General features: G+C 42.8%; 1 protein-coding gene and 2 non-coding genes across 3 annotated transcripts in view; 1 reads left to right on the top strand and 2 right to left on the bottom strand.

Moving 5' to 3' along the window:
- Window positions 1–12,301: 12,301 nt before the first annotated feature.
- Window positions 12,302–12,494, bottom strand: LOC145361965 (U2 spliceosomal RNA). Its single transcript, XR_013889898.1, has one exon. It is a non-coding gene; the product is annotated as a U2 spliceosomal RNA (small nuclear RNA).
- A 100-nt stretch (window positions 12,495–12,594) lies between these two features.
- LOC145362187 (U2 spliceosomal RNA) lies at window positions 12,595–12,785 on the top strand. Its single transcript, XR_013889950.1, has one exon. It is a non-coding gene; the product is annotated as a U2 spliceosomal RNA (small nuclear RNA).
- A 5,074-nt stretch (window positions 12,786–17,859) lies between these two features.
- LOC145352517 (regulation of nuclear pre-mRNA domain-containing protein 1A-like) overlaps window positions 17,860–23,616 on the bottom strand; it is a 60,038-nt gene continuing 54,281 nt past the window's right edge. Inside the window, exon 7 of the mRNA XM_080202479.1 lies at window positions 17,860–19,028. Coding sequence (XP_080058605.1) covers window positions 18,879–19,028 — 150 coding nt within the window. The 3' untranslated portion in view covers window positions 17,860–18,878. The remainder of the gene's footprint in view (window positions 19,029–23,616) is intronic.

Here is a 23,616-nt window from a genome sequence, read left to right as displayed (position 1 = left end):
TGAGTCAGTTGGTATGTGACCTCAGACTTTTGTATCTTTTTCCCGAGGGAAGGAGGTGGAAGAGAGAGCGTGGGGTCCTTAATTATGCTGGCTGCCTTGCTGAGGCAGAGGGAGGTGTGACAGTATCAATGAAAGGGAGGCTGGTTTGAGTGATGGATTGGGCTTCATTCACGATCCTTTGTAATTTCTTGTGATCTTGGGCAGAGCAGGAACCGTACCAAGCTGTGATACAACAGAAAGAATGCTTTCTATGGCGCATCTATAAAAGTTGGAGAGAGTCGTAGCTGACATGCTAAATTTCCTTAGTCTTCTGAGAAAGTGGAGGCATTGGTGGGCTTTCTTAACTATAGTGTCAGCATGGGGGGACCAGGACAAATTTTTGGTGATCTGAACACCCAAAAGATTGAATCTCTCGACTATTTCATCCCCACTGATAAATACAGGAGCATGCCCTCCACTACGCTTCCTGAAGCCAATGACAATCTCCTTTGTTTTGTTGACATTGAGGGAGAGATTATTTTTGCTGCATCAGTTCACCAGATTTTCTATCTCATTCCTGTTCTCTGTCTCATCATTGTTTGAGATCCGACCCACTGCAGTGGTGTCATCAGCAAACTTGAAAATCTAGTTGGAGGGGAATTTGGCCACACAGTCACAGATGTATAAGGAGTGTAGTAAGGAGCTGAGAACATAGCCTTATGGGACACTGGTGTTGCGGATAATCATGGAGGAGGGGTTGCTGCCTATCCTTCCCTACAGTGGTTAGAATTGCTGCCTCACAGCACTAGCGTTCAAGGATTTATTCTGGCTTTGGGTAACTGTCTACATGGAGTTTGCACGCACTCCCTGTGTCTGCGTGGGTTTCCTCCGGGTGCTCCGGTTTCCTCCCACAGTCCAAAGACGTGCAAGGCAGGTGGATTGGCCATGTTAAATTTGAGGGAATCCCCCACACCCCCAGTCACCCATACAGGATTCCTATGTTACGGAACTCTGGATGTTACAGTCCAGCAATTTGCTCGGGGGGTGGTCAGAGAAAGGGAAGAAAGTAATAAAGTCTCAATCAGGGTCAATGTACATGTATGTGAATGCACAGGGTGTGGTTAATTAGATTGGTGAGTTACAGGCACTGACTGGCGCATGGCAATAGCATGTTGTGGCTTTAGCAGAGAGCTGACTCAGAAATGGGTGACATTGGGTGTTAAATATTTCTGGGTACAAAATGTTCACGAAGGATCAGAAAGGAAGAAAAAGGAGAGGGATGGGGATATTAAGGAGAACATTGCCATGCTGGAGGCAGAGGATATCCCAGAGAGGTCAAGGACAGAATCTATTTAGCTAATGCTAAGCACTGTTTAGTGTAGTCTATTGGCCATCAGCTAGTGGGAAGGATGTAGAGGAACAAATCCATTACAGAGTGGTGCAAGAATTATAGAGAGGTTATAATGGGGGATTTTAATTATCCAAATATAGAACGGGACAGTAGTAGTGTGCAGGGCAGATGGGGAGAAGTGTTATTAGAGTGTGTTGAGGAGAATCACCAATAGCAGTATGTTTGCAGTCCAATGAGAAAGAAGTCACTGCTACACCTGATTGGGGGGGGGGCGGTGGTGTGGTGGTGGTGGTAGTTCTCCTGTCCTGCCGCCATGGGAATCGTAGCGGATGGAGGGGCAGACCACGCAAAAGTCCATTGACCTCGGGCGGGATTCTCCGGTTCTGGATCGAGCGCAGCCAGAGAATCCCACCCCTGGTTCTTGGGAGTGAGGTCGGCCACGGGTCAAGTGTCAGTAAGAGAACAATTAGAAAACAGTGATCATTGTATCATTAGGGTGAGGTTGGTTGTGGAAAAGGACAAAAATAGTTAATAATTAGGGAACAGTGATCATCGTATCATAAGGTTTAGGTTGGCAATGGAGAAAGACAAAAACAAATGAGGATAAGAATAACTAACAGGGGGAAATTCAACATCGATTGAGCAAGGATGGTTATCTGGGCTGGATAAACGGGAAGCAAAGTCTGGCTGGAGAAACAATAGCAGACAATGGGCTGCCTTTAAAGAAGAGATAGTTTGAGTACAGTCAAGGTGTATTCTCTCAAAAGGTAAGGTAGAGCAAACACATTCAGAGTTCTCTGGACTACAAGGGAGATAGAGATTAAGATGAAGAAGGAAAAGTATACTTATGCATGATTTAAGGGGGATAATACAACAGAGAACAAGGCTGAACATAGAAAGTTCAGAGGGGAGTAAAATAAAAGATGAAAAGCAAAGAGAGAGTATGAAAAGTGACTGGCAGGTAACATAAAAGAGAATCCCAAAGTTTTATTTACGCATATAAATAGACAAGAAGGACCTATTGTATATGCTGTTTTCACTTAAAGTGGATAAGGAACCAAGACCAGATGAGATGCATCCAAGGATCCTGAGGGAAGTGAGAGTGGAAATTGTGGAGACACTGTCCATAGATTTTCAGTCTGCTTTAAACTCAGAGGTGGTGCCAGATGACAGGAGATTGGCAAATATTACACCACCATTTAAAAAGTGTGTAAAGATAAGCCCAACAACTACAGGCCAGCCAGTTTAACTTTGGCCATGGGGAAATTTCTAGAAACATTAAACAAAGACAAAACTAACAGTCATTTGGACAAATGTGGATTAATCAAAGAAAAGCTGTATGAATTTGTTAAGGGAAAATCACGTCTAATTCACTCGCTGAAGTTTTTCGAAGAGGTAAGAGAGAGGGTTGATGAGGGTGATGCTGTTGATGTGATATACATGGACTTTCAAAAGGCATTTGATAAAGTGCCACACAACAGCCTTGTGAGCAAAGTTATATATCATGGGATAAAATGGACTGTGGCAATATGGATACAAAATTGGCTGAGCAATAGGAAAGAGGGAATGGATTTTTTTTGGGCTGGGGGAAGGTTTGTAGTGGAGTTCCCCAGGGGTCAGTGTTAGGACCCTGATATATATTAGTAACCTAGGCCATGGTAAGCAGGGCACAATTCCAAAATTTGTGAACGAAAATAAATTTGGAAGCAGGGTGAACCGTGAGGGGATGGTGCAGCACTTTAAAAGAACTTAGACAAGTTGGTAGAATGGGCAGATATGTGGCATTTGAAATACAGTTTAGAAAACTGTAAAAGGATTCGTTTTGGTCAGAAGATCATGGAGAGACAGCACACGCACTCTCTGCGTAATAAGATTTTTACACATGTTGCCTTTGGCTCTTTTGCCAATCCACTGAAACCAGTAGCCTCTGACTCTCAATCCTTCCATCAATGGGAACAGTTTCTCTCTATCCACTTATAAACAGCATTGAAGTATTTGGGTCTGCTGATGCTAACATTAAGCTTTTAGCGGCAAAGGAACATGATTTAATATCATTATTATTTAATTTCACATGATATTTTGAAATTCTATTTCATTTTACCATTCATAATGTTATTTTTTTAATAATGCAGTGTGACTTTACTTCTTGATTTGATATTGTTGGGATTTTGTTCCAAGTACAGAATTTATCAATTTGTTGGGAACAGAGCATGTTTATTTAATAATTGTAGGATTTCTGTACCTAGTGTGGTTTTTTTTATTCAGTCACGTAATCTGTTGTTCTTCCTTAAACTGTGCCAATGCATTCTAATATTGGCAGCTCTGTACTTTCTACAGCTTGGTTTCTTGCTCTTTAGTTCTACTGGGTGGTCAACATTGTTTTATTCATTTGTGGGTCATGGACGTTGCTGGGTTGGTCAGCATTTATTGTCCATCCTTAGTTGCCCTTGGAGGGCAGTCCAGAACCAACCATGTTGCTGTGGCTCTGGACTCACATGTAGGCCAGACTGGGTAAGGACAACACATTTCCTTCCCTAAAGGACATTAGTGAACCAGATGGGTTTTTCCGCTAGTCGTTTCTTAGTGTCGGGGAGCTGGCAGGGTAAATGTGTGGGGTTGCGGGAATAGGGCCTGTGTGGGATTGTTGTCAGTGCAGACTTAATGGGCTGAATGGCCTCCTTCTGCAGTGTAGGGATTTTATGATCCCATTAGATGGTGCTAGTGGGGATGTTCCTTGCTGTTCTTGAGTGCATGATGGGTTGTGTGAGATTGAGGAAGGTTCCTAACGGTTGATTAGCTCCATTAGCTAGAGCACGATGTTAGGATTGTGGGTTTGATCCCCATATAGGCTATTCATTTCAAAAGAATAGAGGGGCATAGAAAGGGATGTGGAGAAGATTATATAGATAACACTAGGAACGGGTGCATAAATATATCATGAAAGGTCTTTTTTTTCTCTGGATAAGAGAAGGCTGAGGGGTCACCTAATTGAGGTATTTGAAATTCTGAAAGGTTTTGATAGAATGGATAGAGAGAGAGTCTGCACAATTTCCCCGTGTCTGCATGGATTTCCTCCAGGTGCTCTGGTTTCCTCCCACAGTCCAAAATTGCATGGGCTAGATGGATTGGCCATGCTAGATTTCCCCTTCGTGTCAGGGGGGTCTAGCTAAGGTAACTACATGGGGTTATGGGGATAGGGTCTGGGTGGGATTGTGATTGGTGCAGACTCAATGGGCTGAATGACCTCCTTCTGTACTGTAGGGATTCTATGATCCTAACATTAACAGATTGTGGAGGAGTAAATGCTACAGTGTGTGTCATCTTCATTTCTTAATTCCCTCCTGCTTCCTTCTGCTTGTTGGCAAATATACTCTCCTGGGAGCTTCACCGTTAGATCTGAACACTCTGTTAAATCTACATGTCTTGCATTTCATCATTAAGCTTAAACAATGTGTGTCTCACTGTTATATGTACTCCTGCTATGTCTGATTTTATCAGCAACAACTGTAATCATAATCATTTAAGCCTCTCACGCATCATCAAGACTGTGGCGTGATCGAGAGTCATTGTTTTGATGTTTATTTATTAGTGTCACAAGTAGGCTAACTTTAACACTGCAATGAAAAAAATTACTGTGAAAATCCCCATTCCATATAATGCTGACCTGTTTGCCAGGTACATGATTTATCTCACACTGTTTTGTCCGTAGAGAACACTGTTGCGGTTGCTTATGTGTATCTAGCAACAACCTGCGACCTTTGCATCAAATGCGGTGGTTAAAACATAAACCAAATCATAGAATGTACATAAGCAGAACAGGGTCAAAATTCAAGAAGAGGCAATCTCACCAGTACAGAAATTGTTTGCCAGGAAGCTATTGCGCCTGATTACTTCAAAATGCAATAAACTTTATGATGGTTGCAACCTACATCTTTATTATCAGTATAGTCTTTCAACACTTTATAGGGAGATCAGATCTGATTTGCTGACTATTTTTAGTCGGATTCCTCAGAGTTAAGTGGCACTCCTAACCTTGCTGTGGTGTAAGAAATTAAATTGCCCTCACGCAATAGAATTAACCCCCATTTCTGAAAAGCCACTGTATACAATTTAGGCTCATAAACAAACCGCAGTATTTACTTACTGCACAATTTGTGAAGGTCATCAGGCAAAGCAAAAAGGGTTATCTTCGTGAGTCAGTGATATGTTAATTCCCACGAGGAATCGACAGGAGGACATTTTCTCGAAACGCACCGAGTAGTTGGGGTCCAGAGACTGTGGTGGATGCTGGGAGTGTGGTGGAGGCGGATCGAGTCAAGTGGCAGTTGGATAGATACCTGAAGGCAAAGCGCACTGCAGGGCAACGGGGAAAAGGCAGGGGAGTCAAGCGAGCTGAGTTGCTCCTGCGAAGAGCTAGCATACACACGATGGGCAAAAGATTGGTAAAATACTCTGATCATTTGGAACATTTAATTCAACATTTGATTTTCCGGGACTAGGTCTCAGCTCTCTTGTCCGTAAGACCATAAGGCATAGAAGCAGAATTAGGCCCATCAAGTCTTGCTCCACCATTCAATCATGGCTGATATTGTGGACAGTGGTGAAAAAGGTGTTCAGCATACTTGGTTTCATTGGTTAGAAAATTGAATACAGGAGTTGGGATGTCTTGTTGAAGTTTACAAGACACTGGTAAGGCCATACTTGGAGTATTGTGTACAGTTCTGGTCACCCTGTTATGGAAAGGATATTATTGAACTAGAAAGAGTGCAGAAAAGATTTACTAGGATGCTACTGGGACTAGAAAGAGTGCAGAAAAGATTTACTAGGATGCTACTGGGACTTGAGTTATAAGGAGAGACTGAATAGACTGGGACTTTTTTCTCTGGAGCGTAGAAGGCTGAGGGGTGATCTTATAGAAGTCTATCAAATAATGAGGAGCATAGGTCATCTAGATAGTCAATATCTTTTCCCAAAGATAGTGGAGTCTAAAACTAAAGGGCATAGGTTTAAGGTGAGAGGGGAGGGATACAGAAGTGTCCAGAGAGGCAATTTTTTCATACAGAGTGTCTGGAACAAGCTGCCAGAAGTCATAGTAGAAGCGGCTACAATTTTGTCTTTTAAAAAGCATTTAAACAATTACATGGGTAAAATGGATATAGAGGGATAAGGGCCAATTAGGATTAGCTTAGGGGTTTATAAAAAAGGTGGCATGGATAAGTTGGGCTGAAGGGTCTGTTTCCAAGCTGTAAAATTCTATGACTCTGATTCTATGACACCGTATCGATCTTTAGAAACAAAGCCTGAGGTATATTATTTTACAATGAAACACAGAATATATATGTATCAAAGAGAATTTATATTGCAATCAGATGCAGTCCATGTTCAAATGCAACAAGCCCTAATCTATATCCAAGCTTGGGCTGGCATATGGCAAGTAACATTCATGCCATGCAAATGCCAGGCAATGACCATCACCAATAAGAGACAATCTAACCACCACCCCTTGACATTCAATCGTATTACCATCACTGCACCCCTGTCAAAATCCTTAGTGTTGCCATTGACCAGAAACTCAACTGCACTCACCACATAAACACAGTGTCTTCAAGAGCAGGTCAAAGGCTAAGAATAATGCAGAGAGTAACTCACCTCCTGACTCCCCAAAGCCTGTCCACCATCTACAAGACACAAGTCAGGAGTGTAATGGAATATTCTCCAAATGCCTGGATGGGTGCAACCCCAATAACACTCAAGCAGCTCAACACCATCCAGGGCAAAGCAACCCTGCTTGATTGGCACCATATCCACAAACATCCACTCCCTCCACCACCAGCGCTCAGTAACAGCAGTGTGTACTATCTACAAGATGCACTGCAGCAATTCACCAAAGGTCCTTAGGCAGCACTTTCCACATCCATGACCACTTCCATCTGTAAGGACAAGTGCAGCAGATACATGGGAATACCACCTCCTGCATTTTCCCTCCAAGCCACTCACCATTCTGACTTGGAAATATATCACTGTTCCTTCACAGTTGCTGGATGAAAATCGTGGAATTCCCTTCCTGTGGTGGAATGGTGCTGCCTCACAATGTCAGGGACCTGGGTTCAATTCCTGGCTTGCGTCACTGTCTGTGCAGAGTTTGCACATCTACCCCCCGTGTCTGGGTGAGTTTCCTTGCTTTCCTCCCATAGTCCAAAAGATGTGCTGGTTAGGTGCCTTGGCCACACTAAATTCTCCCTCGTGTATTCGAACAGGTGCCAGAGTGTGGCGACTAGGGGATTTTCAAAGTAATTTCATTGCAGTGTTAGTGTAAGCCTACTTGTGACACTAATAAATAAACTTTACCTTAAACTAATGGCATCGTGAGTCAACCCACAGCCTTTCAAGAAGGCAGCTCACCACCAACTTCTCAAGGGCAACTAGGGATTGGTAATAAATGCTGGTCTAGCCAGCGATGCCCATGTCCCACAAATGAATAAAAAATTATACTGAATAATGAGACACTTGAGGGCTGACTGTTATTTATGAGAAAGTAAGGACTTCTATTAGATTTCGGTTGACTGGTCCATTAACATTAATAATTTGGCCAGCGCAATTGCTACAGGGGACCCACTTGTTTTAGATAGTGGGTGTCATAAAATGGCCTTCTAAGTGGCATTGAGGACTCCAACTGCAATCTTGAGGGACACGTAGACAAAGCATTCCCCCTGCTGTGTCCTGGCATTGAGTAATCTAACCAGTGATGGTTAAAGGGAGAGCTAATAGTCCTTCCAACAATAAATAATTGTGCCAAATATTCTGCGGAGACAAAAAGAGCAGTCCTCAACCCTTCCTGGCCTCCAAAAATTAATGAAGGTTGCTCCCATCACAAGTCCCCTTCTCCCCGGCATCTTCCCATATCCCGAATCTCATTCCCCTATGAGGTGCTGAAGATCCCAATGATCACATACAAAGCGAGTCACTTGGAATGTGCAAACTTTGACCAGTTTTACTGTCACAGAAATGTAAGTATTAAATTATTATTGTGGGGCGAGGAGTTCTGTGCAATAAACACCAGAACTCCACACGATCAGCCAGAAACTGAGTTCCCAATATCCGCTCCTGGCACTGCACTGGGAATAAAATTAATCACTACACATGTAGAGTTCATTCATACCAGGCTTTCCGAATGAAATGAGCCAACAAATGACACTCTCACATTAAAACATGCAAATGATGTCAGGTAAAGGATTATATCAGCTATAAGGGATATATTTCCATTCCAGTGTTTGTGCTCTTGGATCAATTGGTCAAATTCACATTTAATTTTAATGATCTCATTGACACTGTGCATTCACCCATTATCACACGCAAATACAAGTACGAAATACAAGATACAAAAGTCTGAGGTCACATACCAATCGACTCAAGAACAGCTTCTTCCTTGCTGCCATCAGACTTTTGAATGGACCTACCTCGCATTAAGTTGACCTTTCTCTACACCCTAGCTATGACTGAAACACTACATTCTGCACTCTCTCCTGTCCTTCTCTATGAATGGTGTGCTTTGTCTGTATAGCGCTCAAGAAACAATACTTTTCACTGTAACCCAATCGGTGTGATAATAATAAATCAAGTCAAAAATCCAAAGTGAAGTTCAGCTTCACCACGCCTCAGTGGAAGAGATGGATTTATTTTGTTTCATTCATGGGATGAGGGTGTCACTGGACATTTATTTCCCATCCCTAATTGCCCTTGAGAAGGTGGTGGTGCTCTGTCACCTTGAACCACAGTGCTGTTAGGATTAAGGAAGTTCTTGGATTTTGACCAAGCAATAGTAAAAAGGCCATATTGTTCCAAGTCAGGATGGCGATTTGGAAGGGATCTTGCGGGTGACAGCCTTCCCCTGTGTCTGCTGTCCTTGTAGATGGTCAGCACTGCAGCCATGGTTCAGCTGTTATCGTTCAAGTAAATTACGTGGAAACTAGAAGTAGGGGTAGGCCATTCGGCCCTACTCTGTCATTCAAGCCTAACACAGCTGAGCCTCGATCTCAATGCCATATTAGGCCCCTGAGACCATCATTTACATCAGGACATAGGAATTAGAAGCAGGAGGTGGCAAATTCGAATTTGCTCCACCATTCAATCAGATCATGGCTGATCTCTCCCTGGTCCCAAATCCACCTCCCCACCTGTTCCCCATACCCTCTATCCCTTTTTTTTTAATCAGAAATATATCTATCTCTTTCTTGACATCATACAACGATTCGGACTCCAGCGCACTGTGGGACAGCGAATTCCACAAATTCACCACCCTCCTTATCTCAGTTTTAAATCTACTGCCTCTTGACCTGTACCTGTGACCTCTTGTTCAAGGTTGCCTCATACGAGGAAACATTTGGTCCACATTTACTTTATCAATCCCTTTTAAAATTTTATACACCCCGATCAGATTGCCCTCTCAGCCTTCTAAACTCCAGTGAGTATAAGCCCAACTTCCTCATATGTTAACCCCGTCATCCCTGGGATCAACCTGGTGAGAAATTTATGACAGGATTTAATGAAAGCAACAGGGATCTTGTCTACTGGCGGTATAGTCAGGAGAAGCCCCACATCACTATTTTTGGGGTAGGCACATTGAATTAAGAATCATTAAGGCACTTAACTGCACGGTCCAGGCCTTCCTCAGTGTCATAGACCCCAGTCAGAGGCAGTGGCTGCTGCTGGTATGACAACTACCCAAGGTCTGGTATTGTTGCTATATCCCGTGTTACAGGCGTGGGAGGTGGGGGGGGTCATGGAGTAGTGGTCACGGGGGTGGGAGGGGTGAGGGGGAAACAGCAGCAAGAGTACAGGTTTGGTTCTGGGGTCCTGCAAACAAGCACTGAGTACTTTTGAACAAGGATTCCCCTCAGCTTCCATCAGGAGCCCACAAGCACTGGGGTACTTGACATGTTCTATGCTTCCTGAGACCCATGCTGGCCACTGGGCCAAACCCAGCAGTGCCCACTTAAGAACCCCAATGAGCAGTGGGACAGGGAAGTAATCCATGGTGAAGGCAGGAAGAGTGGGGGGTTTCCACACACTCTTAAATGCTCTCTCCCACTACAGTCATGGTCATCATTTGTAAATTAAGCCCAGTCCATCACACAAACCATCCGTTGACTCTGTCTACACTTTTCCACTGCCTCGGCAAAGCAGCCAGCATAATCAAGGACCCTACACATCCCAGACATTCTCTCTTCCATCTTCTTCCGTCGGGAAAACGATACAAAAATCTGAGGTCATATACCAACTGACTCAAGAACAGCTTCTTCCCAGATGCTGTCAGACTTTTGAATGGACCTACCTTACATTAAGCTGGTCATTCTCTACATCCTAGCTATGACTGTAACACTGCATTCTGCACTCTGTCCTTTCCTTCGCTATGTACAGTATACTTTGTATAGCTCACAAGAAACAATATTTTTCTATACTATACTAATACATATGACAATAATAAATCAAATCAAATCAGGGAAGGATATCAAATATTGCTTGTAGAGTCTGCACTGCCCTGAACATTTTGCAGGTATTTACATCTTGAAACCACAAATAAAATCTTCAAGGAAAATCTATAGAATTTTGTACTGCCAAGTCCGACCCTCCTTAAAAACTTTGTTACTCTTTCACGGGATCACTGGCATGGCCAGATTTTAATTAACCTTATGAAGTGCAAATGTTGGATATCTATCCATCATTATAATATTTGTATTGAATATTAACTGACACAATCAACAAATTCTATTTCCATTGTACATACAGGGCAATATTCTTGAGACAAATTTTTGGCCAAGAAAATCTTTGAATTTTAGCGATTTATTGATTTTAATAGAAACATAGAAGAGCAGGAGGAAGTTACTTGGCCTTTTGAGTATCCTCCACCATTCATTATGATTATGGCTGATCATTCAACTCAATAGCCTAATCCTGCTTTCTCCCCATAACCTTTGATCCCATTCACCCTAACTGCTATATCTAGCCAACTCTTGAATATATGCAATGTTTTGGCATCAAACTGACATCGTCTGCTTAAGCCAAAGCACTTGGCACGGTGGCACAGTGGTTAGCATTGCTGCCTCACAGTGCTAGGGACCTGTGTTCAATTCCCAGCTTGGATCACTGTCTGTGTGGTGTTTGCACATTCTCCCTGTGTCCGTGTGGGTTTCCTCCGGATGCTCCAGCTTCCTCCCACAGTCCAAAGATATGTGCGTTAGATGGATTGGCCGTGCTAAATTGGCCCTCAATGTCAGGGGGGCTAACTAGAGTAAATGCATGGGGTTATGGAGATAGGGACTGGGTGGATTGTGGTTGGTGCAGATCCAATGGGCTGAATGGCCTCCTTCTGCACTGTAGGGGTTCTATGGCCCTCAAGCTTCACTTTTCAGATAATGGAATGCATTTAGTCTTTTAATGAGTCATAATGTAAATTAATTATACAGTAATTTGGTGTTTAAAATTGCCTGCCATCATCCTGACTACTGTTCAGATTAATAAAATCCAAGCCAAGTTCTCCAGAAAAGTAAATATTAATTGAAGAAGCTATAAAAGATATTCTATTAACTTTGTTCATAAATTAATTGGCTACAAAACTGCCTGACTCACTTTGGACCAATTAATCACTGCAATAGCAGTTATTTCAGTTCAGTAATTGTCTATTAGATGCAGGCCCTGAATGGGATACTCTACGTACACTGTGACTCCAAGTTCTGCTGTTAACCCGTCTAATTCTGAAGTTAACCCATCTACGCTGGCTGACAGCAGGTAAGAGTGGGAACGTGGGCCAGTTTCCAGTCTGACAAAACAGGAATTAGAAAATATCTCTGTCTTTTTTTTTGTTTTTATTCCAATCCAATCCAATCAAGTCCCATTCAGAATCTCAACAAGTTGGGACATTCCCGATCCAAGTTGACAAGACAGGACTCTCACCTCCTGTCTTGGGCTTGATCTACATGATCCAAGCTGATTGGAGTAGGTGTAGCTCCCCCTCCAAGGCTTGATCTCATTTGCATCTTAGCCAAAAGGCCGAGATGCCACTTTAAAAAATTGCTTCAAATGAAGCTGAAATGTAACCTAATGGACTTCAACCAAGCACAGCACATCAATACTACACTTGATCTTAGCCAAAAGGCCGAGATGTGGTGAAATGTAGTGTGATATACAAATGATATGAATACGCGATCAACAATTTTTTTTATTCATTCATGGGATGTGCCAGGGCGACAGATTTCCTCCCCTAAAGGATCGCTTCTCAGCCTTTTGGCTAAGATCAAGTGTAGTATCTGATCTGCATTTGGTTGAAGTCCATTAGGTTACATTTCAGCTTCATTTGAAGCAATTTTTTCAAGCAGCATCTCGGCCTTTCGACTAAGATGCAAATGAGATCAAGCCTTGGAGGGGGAGCTACACCTACTCCAATCAGCTTGGATCATGTAGATCAAGCCCAAGACAGGAGGTGAGAGCCCTGTCTTGTCAGCTTGGATCGGGAATGTCCCAACTTGTTGGGACTCTGAATTGGCTTTAGTTTGACTTGATTGGATTGGAAAAAGTAAACAAAAAAAAATTAGTGAACAGATGGGTTTTTCTGACAATTGACAATGGTTTCGTGGTTACCATTAGCTTTCATCTGGCCTACATGTGACTCCAGTTCCACAGCAAATGTGGTTGACTTGTAATTGGCCCTAGCATGCCACTCATTTCAAAGGGCAACTGAGGATGGGTAATAAATGCACATGGATGCCCACAGCCCATAGAATAAAAAAAAATGTTTATGATGGCCCTCACCAATGTCTGGCGCACTCAGAATGCCAACTTAAACAGACGTAATGAAAGTTTAGTCTTGTCAATGTGATGCCTCACTGAAATGCAATGCAGTGCTCTCCAGCTCACTGCTGGCAGGTGGGTGGGCCATGAGAGTGGGACTGTGCGCACTGTTCGAGGCATTTCCACTCCTCACATCTTGCCCCTCCTGCCCTCCTCAGTCAGTGCCTCACATGCCATTGCCGGTACCAACAGCCAGTGAGATTGTGACCATTCTGGTGTGGTTGGGGTGGGAAGGCTGGCACAGGTTTCAAATCCCAAAGGAATTAGCTGGGAGCATCTCAGCTGCCAAAGGCAGGATAGGTCCAGTTTCCTCCGACCTCCACTGAAGCCAGAGGGTATACATTATGGAGGAAAAGGAAGAGTAAGATGTGCCTTGTACAAAAAACAGAAAGGTTTTTTTTATTTATTAGTGTCACGAGCAGGCTTACATTAACGTTGCAATGAAGTTACTGTGAAAATCCCCTTGTTGCCAAAGTCCAGTTACATTGAGGGAGAATTTAGCACAGCCAATGTACCTAACACTGCCTCAGACTGAGGGAGGAAACCGAAGCACCTGGAGGTAATCCACGCAGACACGGGGAGAATGTGCAAACTCCACACAGACAGTGACCCAAGCTGGGAATTGAACCCAGATCCCTGGCACTGTGAGGCAGCAGTGCTAACCACTGTGCCACCGTGCCACCCCGCCAAGATACACGCAGAGGTAGAGAGACGATACAAGGAGGAAGAGGAGGGGGCATTCTGTAGGGGCACTGGCCATGACTGAGTTATACAGCCGCCCAGGATGGCCTAATCCTGGCGTGTTTCAGTCAGACTGAAGGAGCAAACCCTTCTGGCAGCCTATTCCTGAATTTCCCATCCCATGGCACACAGAACGGGTACAATCAACAAACCAACTCTGTCAGCAGATAGTTCTCGTTTTACTGATAACCTTTCTGGCTCCTAAACTCCTCATAACATCATGTTCTCCACCGCAAGTGCTGACTCACATGACAATAAACACCCCAAGTGCTTCAATTTGGATAATACCTTCCTGATAATGAATGTGAAGTCATCTCAAATTGCAAGTCATAAATCCAGATAATGCAGTAAGAATTCTAATTGTGTGGTGTAAAGCGGTTTTATCCATGTCATCCATCTTTGGGACTTCCATTCAATACAATGGCCCTGAATTTCATCAGGACTTTCACCCATCTCTCAGGATAGTCCTAGAGGGGGATCAGTGGAAACCCACTGGAACCCCCTCTTATTCTGGGTTGCAGCTATTTCTGGGTGTTTCCTGGTTGCTTGATAAGGGACTGAATTTGAATGTTCCCCTTAAAAGGCAAACCATGGTTAGAAGCCAGGATTAGGAACACTTCCTCCAAGAGTGAGTCCAGCTTCTTAAGTTGTAATGAGACCCAGTAAGGGGGTTTGCAGGGAGCAAGAGGGGAGAGCAATTGAAATGGAATTTTAATCTAAAGTGGTTGGATTTGGGAGCGACTGGCTGGTTTAAGGCACTGAAATTGATATGACACCAGGAAAACGTTTAGACATCCTATCAACTCCCACCTTTAAATTCAGTGCAGTCAGCTCTGCATAGGAACTACCCCCCCCTCCCCCAGCACGAGAGACGGCGATTACCAATTTCATGGTGGCACAGTGGTTAGCATTGCTGCCTCACAGCGCCAGGGACCCGGGTTCAATTCCGGCCTTGGGTCGCTGTCTATGTGGAGTTTGTACACTCTCCCCATACTTGCGTGGGTTTCCTCCCACAGTCCAAAGCCGTGCAGGTTAGGTGGATTGGCCATGTTCAGTTGCTCCTTAGTGTCGGGGGATTAGCGGGGTAACTATGAGAGGTGATGGGAATAAGGCCTGGGTGGGATTGTGGTTGGTGCAGACTCAGTGGACTGAATGGCCTCCTTCTGCATTGCAGGGATTCTATGATTCTATGTGCAGGTTCGATGGAAAGCGTGTGGGGTTACAGAGATAGGACAGGGGAGAGGGCCGGGGTAAGATACTCTGTCATAGAGTCAGTGCAGACTCAATGGGCTCCTTTACTGCAGTGATTCTATTCGTCTTTTAAAGGGCACTTTTAAAAAACTTTTTTTAAAAAACTCGGGATTTTGAATTTATTTTGGACTGCGTCCAGTGAAAGCAACGTGCGAGGAAATTGGGAATTGAAGGGGCTGAAAAACAAATCACAGGCAAAAAAATTCTCTACATATTCATACCTCACTCCTCCTGCTGGGCCTAACTGAAGGAATTGTACAGACGGTGTGCTTTCACTACTTTGGAGGTTAGTTCCACTACTTTGGAAGTCATTCCTGATATTCAGCAGTTTTGTGCGTCCCATCTTAAGAACATAAGAAATAGGAGCAGGAGTACTTCACTCCCCATCTGTTAAAGATCAGTGCCGAGTGGGTGCTGCTTCTCACCTTGGAGCTCAGGCAAGGAGCAAGGTCAGCAGCAGCAGCCACATCACACCTTCTTCCCACTCATCTACAACACCGAGGAAAGGCTCTCGGAGGTGTAGCTGACAAGAGGCGATCTCCTCCACCACAGGGTCTACGGGCAGAGGATTAGTTTCATGTTTGTGTCAGAACAGCAGCTCCTCAGGTTATTGCAACAGGTGGTTACTGATAGAGATAATGCCCCACCTTTTTACAGCCTTTGGCACGGGGGAATCCACCTTGATCAGAATCCTTCTTTCTTATTTACTCACGGGATGGAACGTGGGCGTTGCTGGCTGAGCCGGCTTTCATTGCCCATCCCTATTCACTCCTGAACTTCTCAGCCATTTCCGAGGACACCCAAGGGTCATAGAATCCACACCACAGAAGATGGTGAAATTCGAAGTCAATAAAAGTGCGGAATTAAACATCGATGAAACCATTGTCGACTGTCACACAAAAATCTCCCTGGTTCACCAATGTCTTTCAGAGAAGGAAATCTGCCATCCTCACCTGGTCTGGCCTGAATGTGACTCCAGACCCTCAGCAATGTGGTCAGCAATAGGGCGACACGGTGGCACAGTGGTTAGCCCTGCTGCCTCACAGCGCCAAGGACCCGGATTCGATTCCGGCCTCGGGTCACTGTCGGTGTAGAATCTGCACGTTCTCCCTGTGTCTGGGTGAGTTTCCTCTGAGTGCACTGGTTCCCTTCCACAATCTAAAAGACATGCTGGTTAGGTGGGTTGCCTGTGCTAAATTCTCCCTCAGTGTATTGGAGTGTGACAACTAGAGATTTTCACAGTAACTTCATTGCAGTGTTAATGTTGGCTTACTTGTGACACTAATAAATAAACTTTGTCTTAAAAAGAGAATGAAATTATCCAAATAAATTTGTTTTCATACAGCAGAGTGTGTGCTCACTATCAAGGAAGCTGTTCCAGAAAATCACTTAGGCATTTAGGAAGTTTACCTTGTAAGATACTCTTTTATTTTAAAAGTTTATTCATAGAATACTATAAATAAAATCATCTGTAGTTCTACCATTCTATAAATATTATACATTGCAGAACAGTTTGAAATGTATGGAAATGCAGCAGTAGAGAAATCTTAATAAAATATGAGAGACAAAATACTGGAAACACTGAAACCAACCGGCTAGCATCTCGGTCAGTCACATCTACATGTTTATCCATCTTTGCTGGACATGACATTTGAACTGTAGCAACCTTCATTCTGAGAGTTGGTCTTGTTAGCAAAAACATTCTTTTATGCGTTTGTGTCTCCTTTTCTGCTAGATTTCTTCACTGACACATTTCTTGATTGAAAGGTAAACACGCACACACACACACGCTTTGCTTATGCGTCCATCAGGAATAAGGTCAGGTTAGAAAAGTTCAAAGAACTACATTTCACAACATACCTATATTTTGAGAAATGCAAAAGCAATTCAGCTGACAGAAGGTGAAAGCACAATTCTTTTTTTACAGGACCTGTTACAGATGTTTAGAACACAATGCTGTCAGATTTAGAAAGGCTACTTATCTAATGTGCATATATACAAATATCTTACAGTTCGATCCGTAATTGCATGGGTATAGCTTGGAGGGCAAAAAAAATACTGTGGGATTCTAGTGAACATTATGATGTTTGCCTGGATTTCCTTTCCTCGCTATTTAAGTGGGCACTTTAACACATTTAAAATAGGTGGTTAATGCCTCCAGAAAATAGTGGAGAAAAATTGCAAACCTGTTATGCATTCAATTGTTTTCCACAGTATAATTCAAGACCAAAGTATGTGTGGGGATACGCTTTCAATTTAAAGTATTTGCCTCAGATAGATGAATCTTTTAGAATTAAAAGTATTTTTAAAGTTTAAATATCAGCATCAATACTCACACTTTGGAATAATTTCACCTCCACTTTCACCCCATTTAATGGCAGCCATATATGTAATGTGAGTAAATACATTCCAGCAGTGAGACCCAGCAAGAATTGTGACCTGACCAGTAAAACTTCCCTCGCAGGTGGGAAGATAGTTTTTGACTAATCTTGCTGGACCAAACAATTTATACTGAAAGTCATTCCCGCCCAGTGTCATTACCCTTTAAGTAAACAAAACAGAAAAATCAAATTGCTAATACCACGCACATTCATGACAATACTACTTCAGGACTCATAATATTGCATTTAAACATCACTCGTCGTGCTTTTTTTGAATATTTTTCTTCTTATATGGTAATCACATTTTTTAAAAAAAGAAAGCAAAACAAAAGCAACTTTGAAGAATGCAGCTTCATTACTTTGTTTGAAAACCACCTCTTGGGAAAGAGCAGATTAAGGCTTCAATGTACCGGCTCAAACTCTGCTTCGTGAACTTCAATAAACCTCAGTTATGGTGTCAATGCTCCACTGTCTAGTAGTGTATGATGACTCAAAATGTAGCAGCACGGCCCACCAGTCCCAACTAAACTCAGGAAGCAGCATGCAATGCAAGCCCACCCTACCATACCAAACATTAAAAAGGGGTTCGTTACATTCAGTGTATGGTTTTCACAGTGCGTACCTGTTCACTGATGTCCACGTTGTTGCTCTGCATTTCATTAGCACAGCTTCTAGACCAGGCTCAGATCTCAAATAGTGGTGTGTGGTTGTAACTTTTTCAATTTGTTTTATTTATTTGGTAGTGGGGTGGTCAATAGCTTATTAGGGTGAATGATATAATGTGAATCAACGTTCATTGAAAGAGCTTCACAGCTGGTTAGTGTGCACTCCGGGACATGCTTGGTTGCTGCTTCTATGAAGTGAGCTGCCATTGTCAATGATGGTTGTTAAACTACAGGCAACTTTCTGGCCATAGGACTTTCAAGATATGTACATGCTAACCAGCCTACCCACTAGACTAACAATGTGGTCCCACTGATCCAAATCCAACACTAACCTTTCAAATGGTTGAAATACTGTATTATTTTGCAAGACACAATTCTCTGGCATTCATTTACTCGTCAAATAAACAATTGCCATTTGGTGTAAACTGTATACAGGTAAATGCTCTTGTCTTCTCTGTGTGCTAATGGTAGACCTCTTTTTAAATACCTTTTATTTTATTCACATCTGCCAGCACCACAACCCTGCAGACATAGAAAAATATCACTACAGCGAAATAAGTTTCTGACTTTCCAAAAACAAGGAAAAAAATGGGTGGCTCTGAAAATTGTGCACTCCTTCCTCTGTGTCCCTTTAAAAAGTCTTTTGAGCAGAAGAATCCAACAGGGTCAGTCGGTGGAGAAGAGATCCCCCGCAGAGGGCAATGGGGCCAAACCCCCTGTCACATTGGGCAGCTGGGAAAGGTCTGGTAAGCTCTGGATGTGGGACTTGAGTTCTTTGCGCACTTGTGTAACCTTGGCCAGTTTGTGTTTGTACTCCTGCAAAACAAAGACACACATGGTCACTCAGCAGACATATCCGTATTCTGTTCAAGTTAGGCTAAATCTTCTGATCACGGGAAGAGGAATCAATGATGGGGAATTAAAAAGATTTTAACTGTCAGTGCCTTCACCTCACAAAAGCATCCCCCGTAGTAAGGGGCACATTTACAGAATAAAGGGTGGCCATTCAGGACTGAACTGAGGAGGAACTTCTTCACTTGGAGAGTGGGGAATCTCTGGAATTCACTATTTCCGAGGCTATGGGCGCTCAGTTCGGGCAGCATAGTGGTTAGCACTGCTGCCTCACAGCGCCAAGGACCCGGGTTCGATTCCCAGCTTGGGTCACTGTCTGTGTGGAGTTTGTACATTCTCCCTGTGTCTACATGGGTTTCCTCCCACTGTCGGAAAGACATGCTGGTTAGGTGCACTGGCCATGCAAAATTCTCCCTTAGTGTACTCGAACAGATGCCAGAGTATGGTGACTAGGGATTTTCACAGTAACTTCATTGCAGTGTGAATGTAAAACTACTTGTGATACTAATAAATAAACTTCAAACTTTATGCTCAGGATGGAGAGCGATAGATTTCTACATGTTAAAAACATCAAGTGATACAGGGAAAGTGCAGGAAAGTGGGTGTTAACGTAGGTGATCAGCCATGATCTCATTCAATGATAGAGTGGGCTGCAGGGGCTGAATGGCAGACTCCTGCTCTTGTTCGTTACATTATCACTCGCTTCAAAAGGTATTACTGAGGTATCTCTAAATAAGAATGGTGATTTAGCAACATTAATATTGGCTTCCAGACAATTTTAGGGTGTCAGATTTTACACAAGTTCACTTGACTTACGAAAGATCTCATGAATATAAAGCCGTCACATTTCCAAGACATGCTAAGGTGTTTCCCAGTCAATGATTACTTCTCAATTGCAGTCATTTTGTAGTCAAATTGGAACAGCTAATCTGTGCACTGCAAGATCTCACAAGAATCAGTTAATCTGTCGTGATCTTTGTTACAGGATGAATATTAGTTTGGATATTGAACTGAAGAACTCCCCAATCTTCCCCCAAACATCTTTTCTGTTTGTCTGAACAAACAGACAATACATTGGATTAACACCTAATGAAAGACACCACCATCAACAATACAGCACTCCTTCAGTATAGCACTGAAATGTTGCTTTACATCATGTGCTCAAGTTCTGTGCTGGGGCTTAAATACAAAACATTCTATCTCATCGATAAGAGTTATACCACTGGGTGAAGCTGACACTTGATCTTATTAAACATGAGAATCCAAGTCCCACTCCAACAATCTAGGCTGACACTACAGTGCAGTACTGAGGGAGCTCTGCACTGCCAAAGGTGTCATCTTTCCAATGAGATCTTAAACTGCACTCTCTCTGCTGGATGTAAAAAATCCTATGGCACTATTTTGAAAATAAGGAGGGGGGGATATTCTCAGTGTCCTGGGCAATCTTTATTCCTCAATCAACATCAGAAAAATATATGATCTGGTCATTATCACATTGTTGTTTGTGGGGGCTTTCTCTGCACAAATTGACTACCACATTTCCCACACTACAACACTGAATACACTTCAAAAGGCATTTCATTGGCTGGAAAGTACTTTGGGATGTCCAATGGTCATGAAAAGCGCTATGTAAATGCAAACATTTTAGAAAAAGCAGACTTAATTCCGTAAGTCTGGCCTGGATGAAAACCCAGGGCTCAGAGAAAGGCTAACAGCCTAATCTCCCACAACAGCAAATGCTGAAAATACTCAGCAGTTAATTCCCTCAAGTCAGCCCACGTTAAGTTAAAGCCACACGAAACATTCCAAAGGGCTTGCACATTCTAATCAGCCTCAAACACAAAAGAAATGAGAGAGGATGACAAAGGTCGCCTCTTTACCCAGCAACTGGAGCCCAACAAAAAATGGCAACAATTGTTATGATCTGAAATCTTTGAACTCAGTGTTGAGTCCAGTAGGCTGTAAAATCCTTAATCAAAAGAGGTGCTTTTTCTCAAACTTCTGTTGAGCAGCATCAGAAGGTGCAGGTGATAAGACCAGGGAGATCAGAGTGGGAGCTGAATGGTGGATTAAAATGACAGGTCACCAGAAGCTCAAAGTCATGTGTGCAGAGGTGCTCTGCAAATAGAGGTGCTCTGCAAAGCGATCCCCAATGCGTGTTTGGTCTCCCCCATTTAGAGGAGAGCAGAACTTGCGATGTAACACATTGAAAGAAGCGCAAGTAAACTGTTGTTTCATCTGGAAGGAGTGCTTGAGACCTTGAATGGCAGGGAGGAGATGAAGAGACAGGCGTTGCATCTCCTGCACTCGAAAGGGTAAGAGCTGTGGTTGGGCCAATGCTGATTGCTCATCCCTTATTGCCCTTGAACTCACTTGCTAGACCGTTTCAGAGGGCATTTAAGAGTTAACTACGTCAGTGGGAGTCTGGAATCACAAGTAGGCCAGGCCAGGTAAGGATGGCAGATTTCCTTTCCTAATGGACTTTAGAGAAACAATTCATTGTTTATTTGAATGACAATTAGCAATGGTTTCATGGTCATCATTAGACTTTGAATTCCAGATTTTTATTGAATTCCAAATTTCACCATTTGCCACGGTGGCATCGGAATCTCTCGAGAAATGTCTTTGGTCTCTGGATTATTAGTCCAGTGCAAACACCACTATGCTTACTCCCCCCCACCAATATGACATTGAAAGTTGTTAAACATTATAATGAAAATAGTGCATTGTTTCCATGCTTTTCTGAACATAAAATAGCGTTTGCTGAACATTTTCCATTAAAGAGAATATCCAGTTAAAAGATGTAAGGACAACAGAGCAGCGAGCCCAGTACAAATTGTATATAATAGGAGGCTAAACATAAAATGTAAGGCCAGGAAAGACCTTTATGGTGAAAGGCCAGTTTCACCATAATAGTTCTTCTATGAATTAAACAGATTATATTTAGTAATATTTGCTTTTTAAAAAAAAACACTTTTATTCATTGGGGAGAAGGAACTGGATGGGAAGTGTTATTGGGCTGGGCAATTGAAGTGAAATCAGTGAACAAAAAAAATCTTGCATTCACACGGCGCCTTTCACATCCTGCAGGTGTCTCAAAGCACTCTGTAGCCAACCAGTGACGTTTGAGGTGTTAAGAAAGATTTTAAGATAGAAATTGTTGCATGTGGCACGATCACACAAATGATTATATTTGCTTTTCGACCAGAATGCTAATAAAAATGTGCTTGTATTGAATAAAGGAAGAAATATTCTGTGTGTATTTCCTAGATGGATCCTATATGCACCTTACTGAAAATGACACACTTTTTGCCCTTTCCAAATGAAACATCAGGCTTGCTAAAACACTTATTCATTTTCAGAGGAATTAATGAGCAAAACTGCAACAATCAGAACGATGAGGTTTGATCAAGTCAACTGTTAACTATCCAGACTTTGCTCCAATTCCATATATCTCTCGTCAATCAAAACTTGTGCCTTCCTTTATATTTTATTACAGTGCAAATTAAAGATGATGTCCATTACATGGTGCTCAACAGCACTGCATTCAGATTAAAGCTGGCACTCCATAAACTACAAATGGAATTTTAACTCTGTCTACTGGATGTCCAAGTGCAAACAGTATATTTTAACTGCACAGTATTTTTCGGTGGTTAAACAACTCTCCTGATGGTTAAGGTAACATGTATAGTATAGGACGCAAAGCTATTATAGTGCTTTTCTGGGTGGAGCGTCTACCACAGGCACACCGCTCAGTAATATCCAGCAGACAGTGGAGGCTTTATTGGCAAATGTGAAAAGTACTTCTCTGGGGCTCTGAGGAACAGCGCTGCACCACAAGGAGAGAGTGGGTCTCCGCAATCCTCCTGCATTCATAAAGCCCTCCTGTTACCCTCATGACTACTAAACTAAGTAACAACCAGATAATCTCTGGGCTGCTTGTTACTTTTTAAAAAAGTTTATTTATTAATGTCTCAAGTAGGCTTAACACTGCAATGAACTTACGGTGAAAATCCCCTAGTTGCCACACTCCGGCACCTGTTCACGTACACTGAGGAAGAATTTAGCATGGCCAATGCACCTACGCAGCACGTCTTTTGGACTGTGGGAGGAAACTGGAGCACCCGGATGAAACCCACACAGACATGGGGAGAACATGCAAACTCCATAGAGGCAGTGACCCAAGCTGGAAATCGAACCCAGGTCCCTGGCACTGTGCGGCAGCAGTACTAGCCACTGTACCACTGTCTTACCAGCTGAAGTCCAGTGAACAGCCTCTGAATACACATTTTACAAAGCCCAAATGTTAAAATTGACTTAGCCTTTCACAGGCTCTGCTGGGCAGCCAGAACAACTGTCGCAGAGATCAAACTCACTCTCAAAAGCACATAGAACATTAAGGATAGACTTTGTATATAAGCAGTTAAAATATGCTCATTACAATGATCTTCCTGCATGGTTCAACAACTTGAAAGATTTTTGAATGAAACACATGCTTCGTAGGCCTATTGATGCCTACATGAGTGATACGATTCATAATACAACTGATAAA

Source organism: Carcharhinus amblyrhynchos, chromosome 2, assembly GCF_965287045.1.
Source record: "Carcharhinus amblyrhynchos chromosome 2, sCarAmb.v2.hapA, whole genome shotgun sequence".
Classification (NCBI taxonomy): Eukaryota; Metazoa; Chordata; class Chondrichthyes; order Carcharhiniformes; family Carcharhinidae; genus Carcharhinus; species Carcharhinus amblyrhynchos.
The sequence above is the reverse complement of the archived record's forward strand: the minus strand, read 5'-3'. Positions and strand labels throughout refer to the sequence as shown.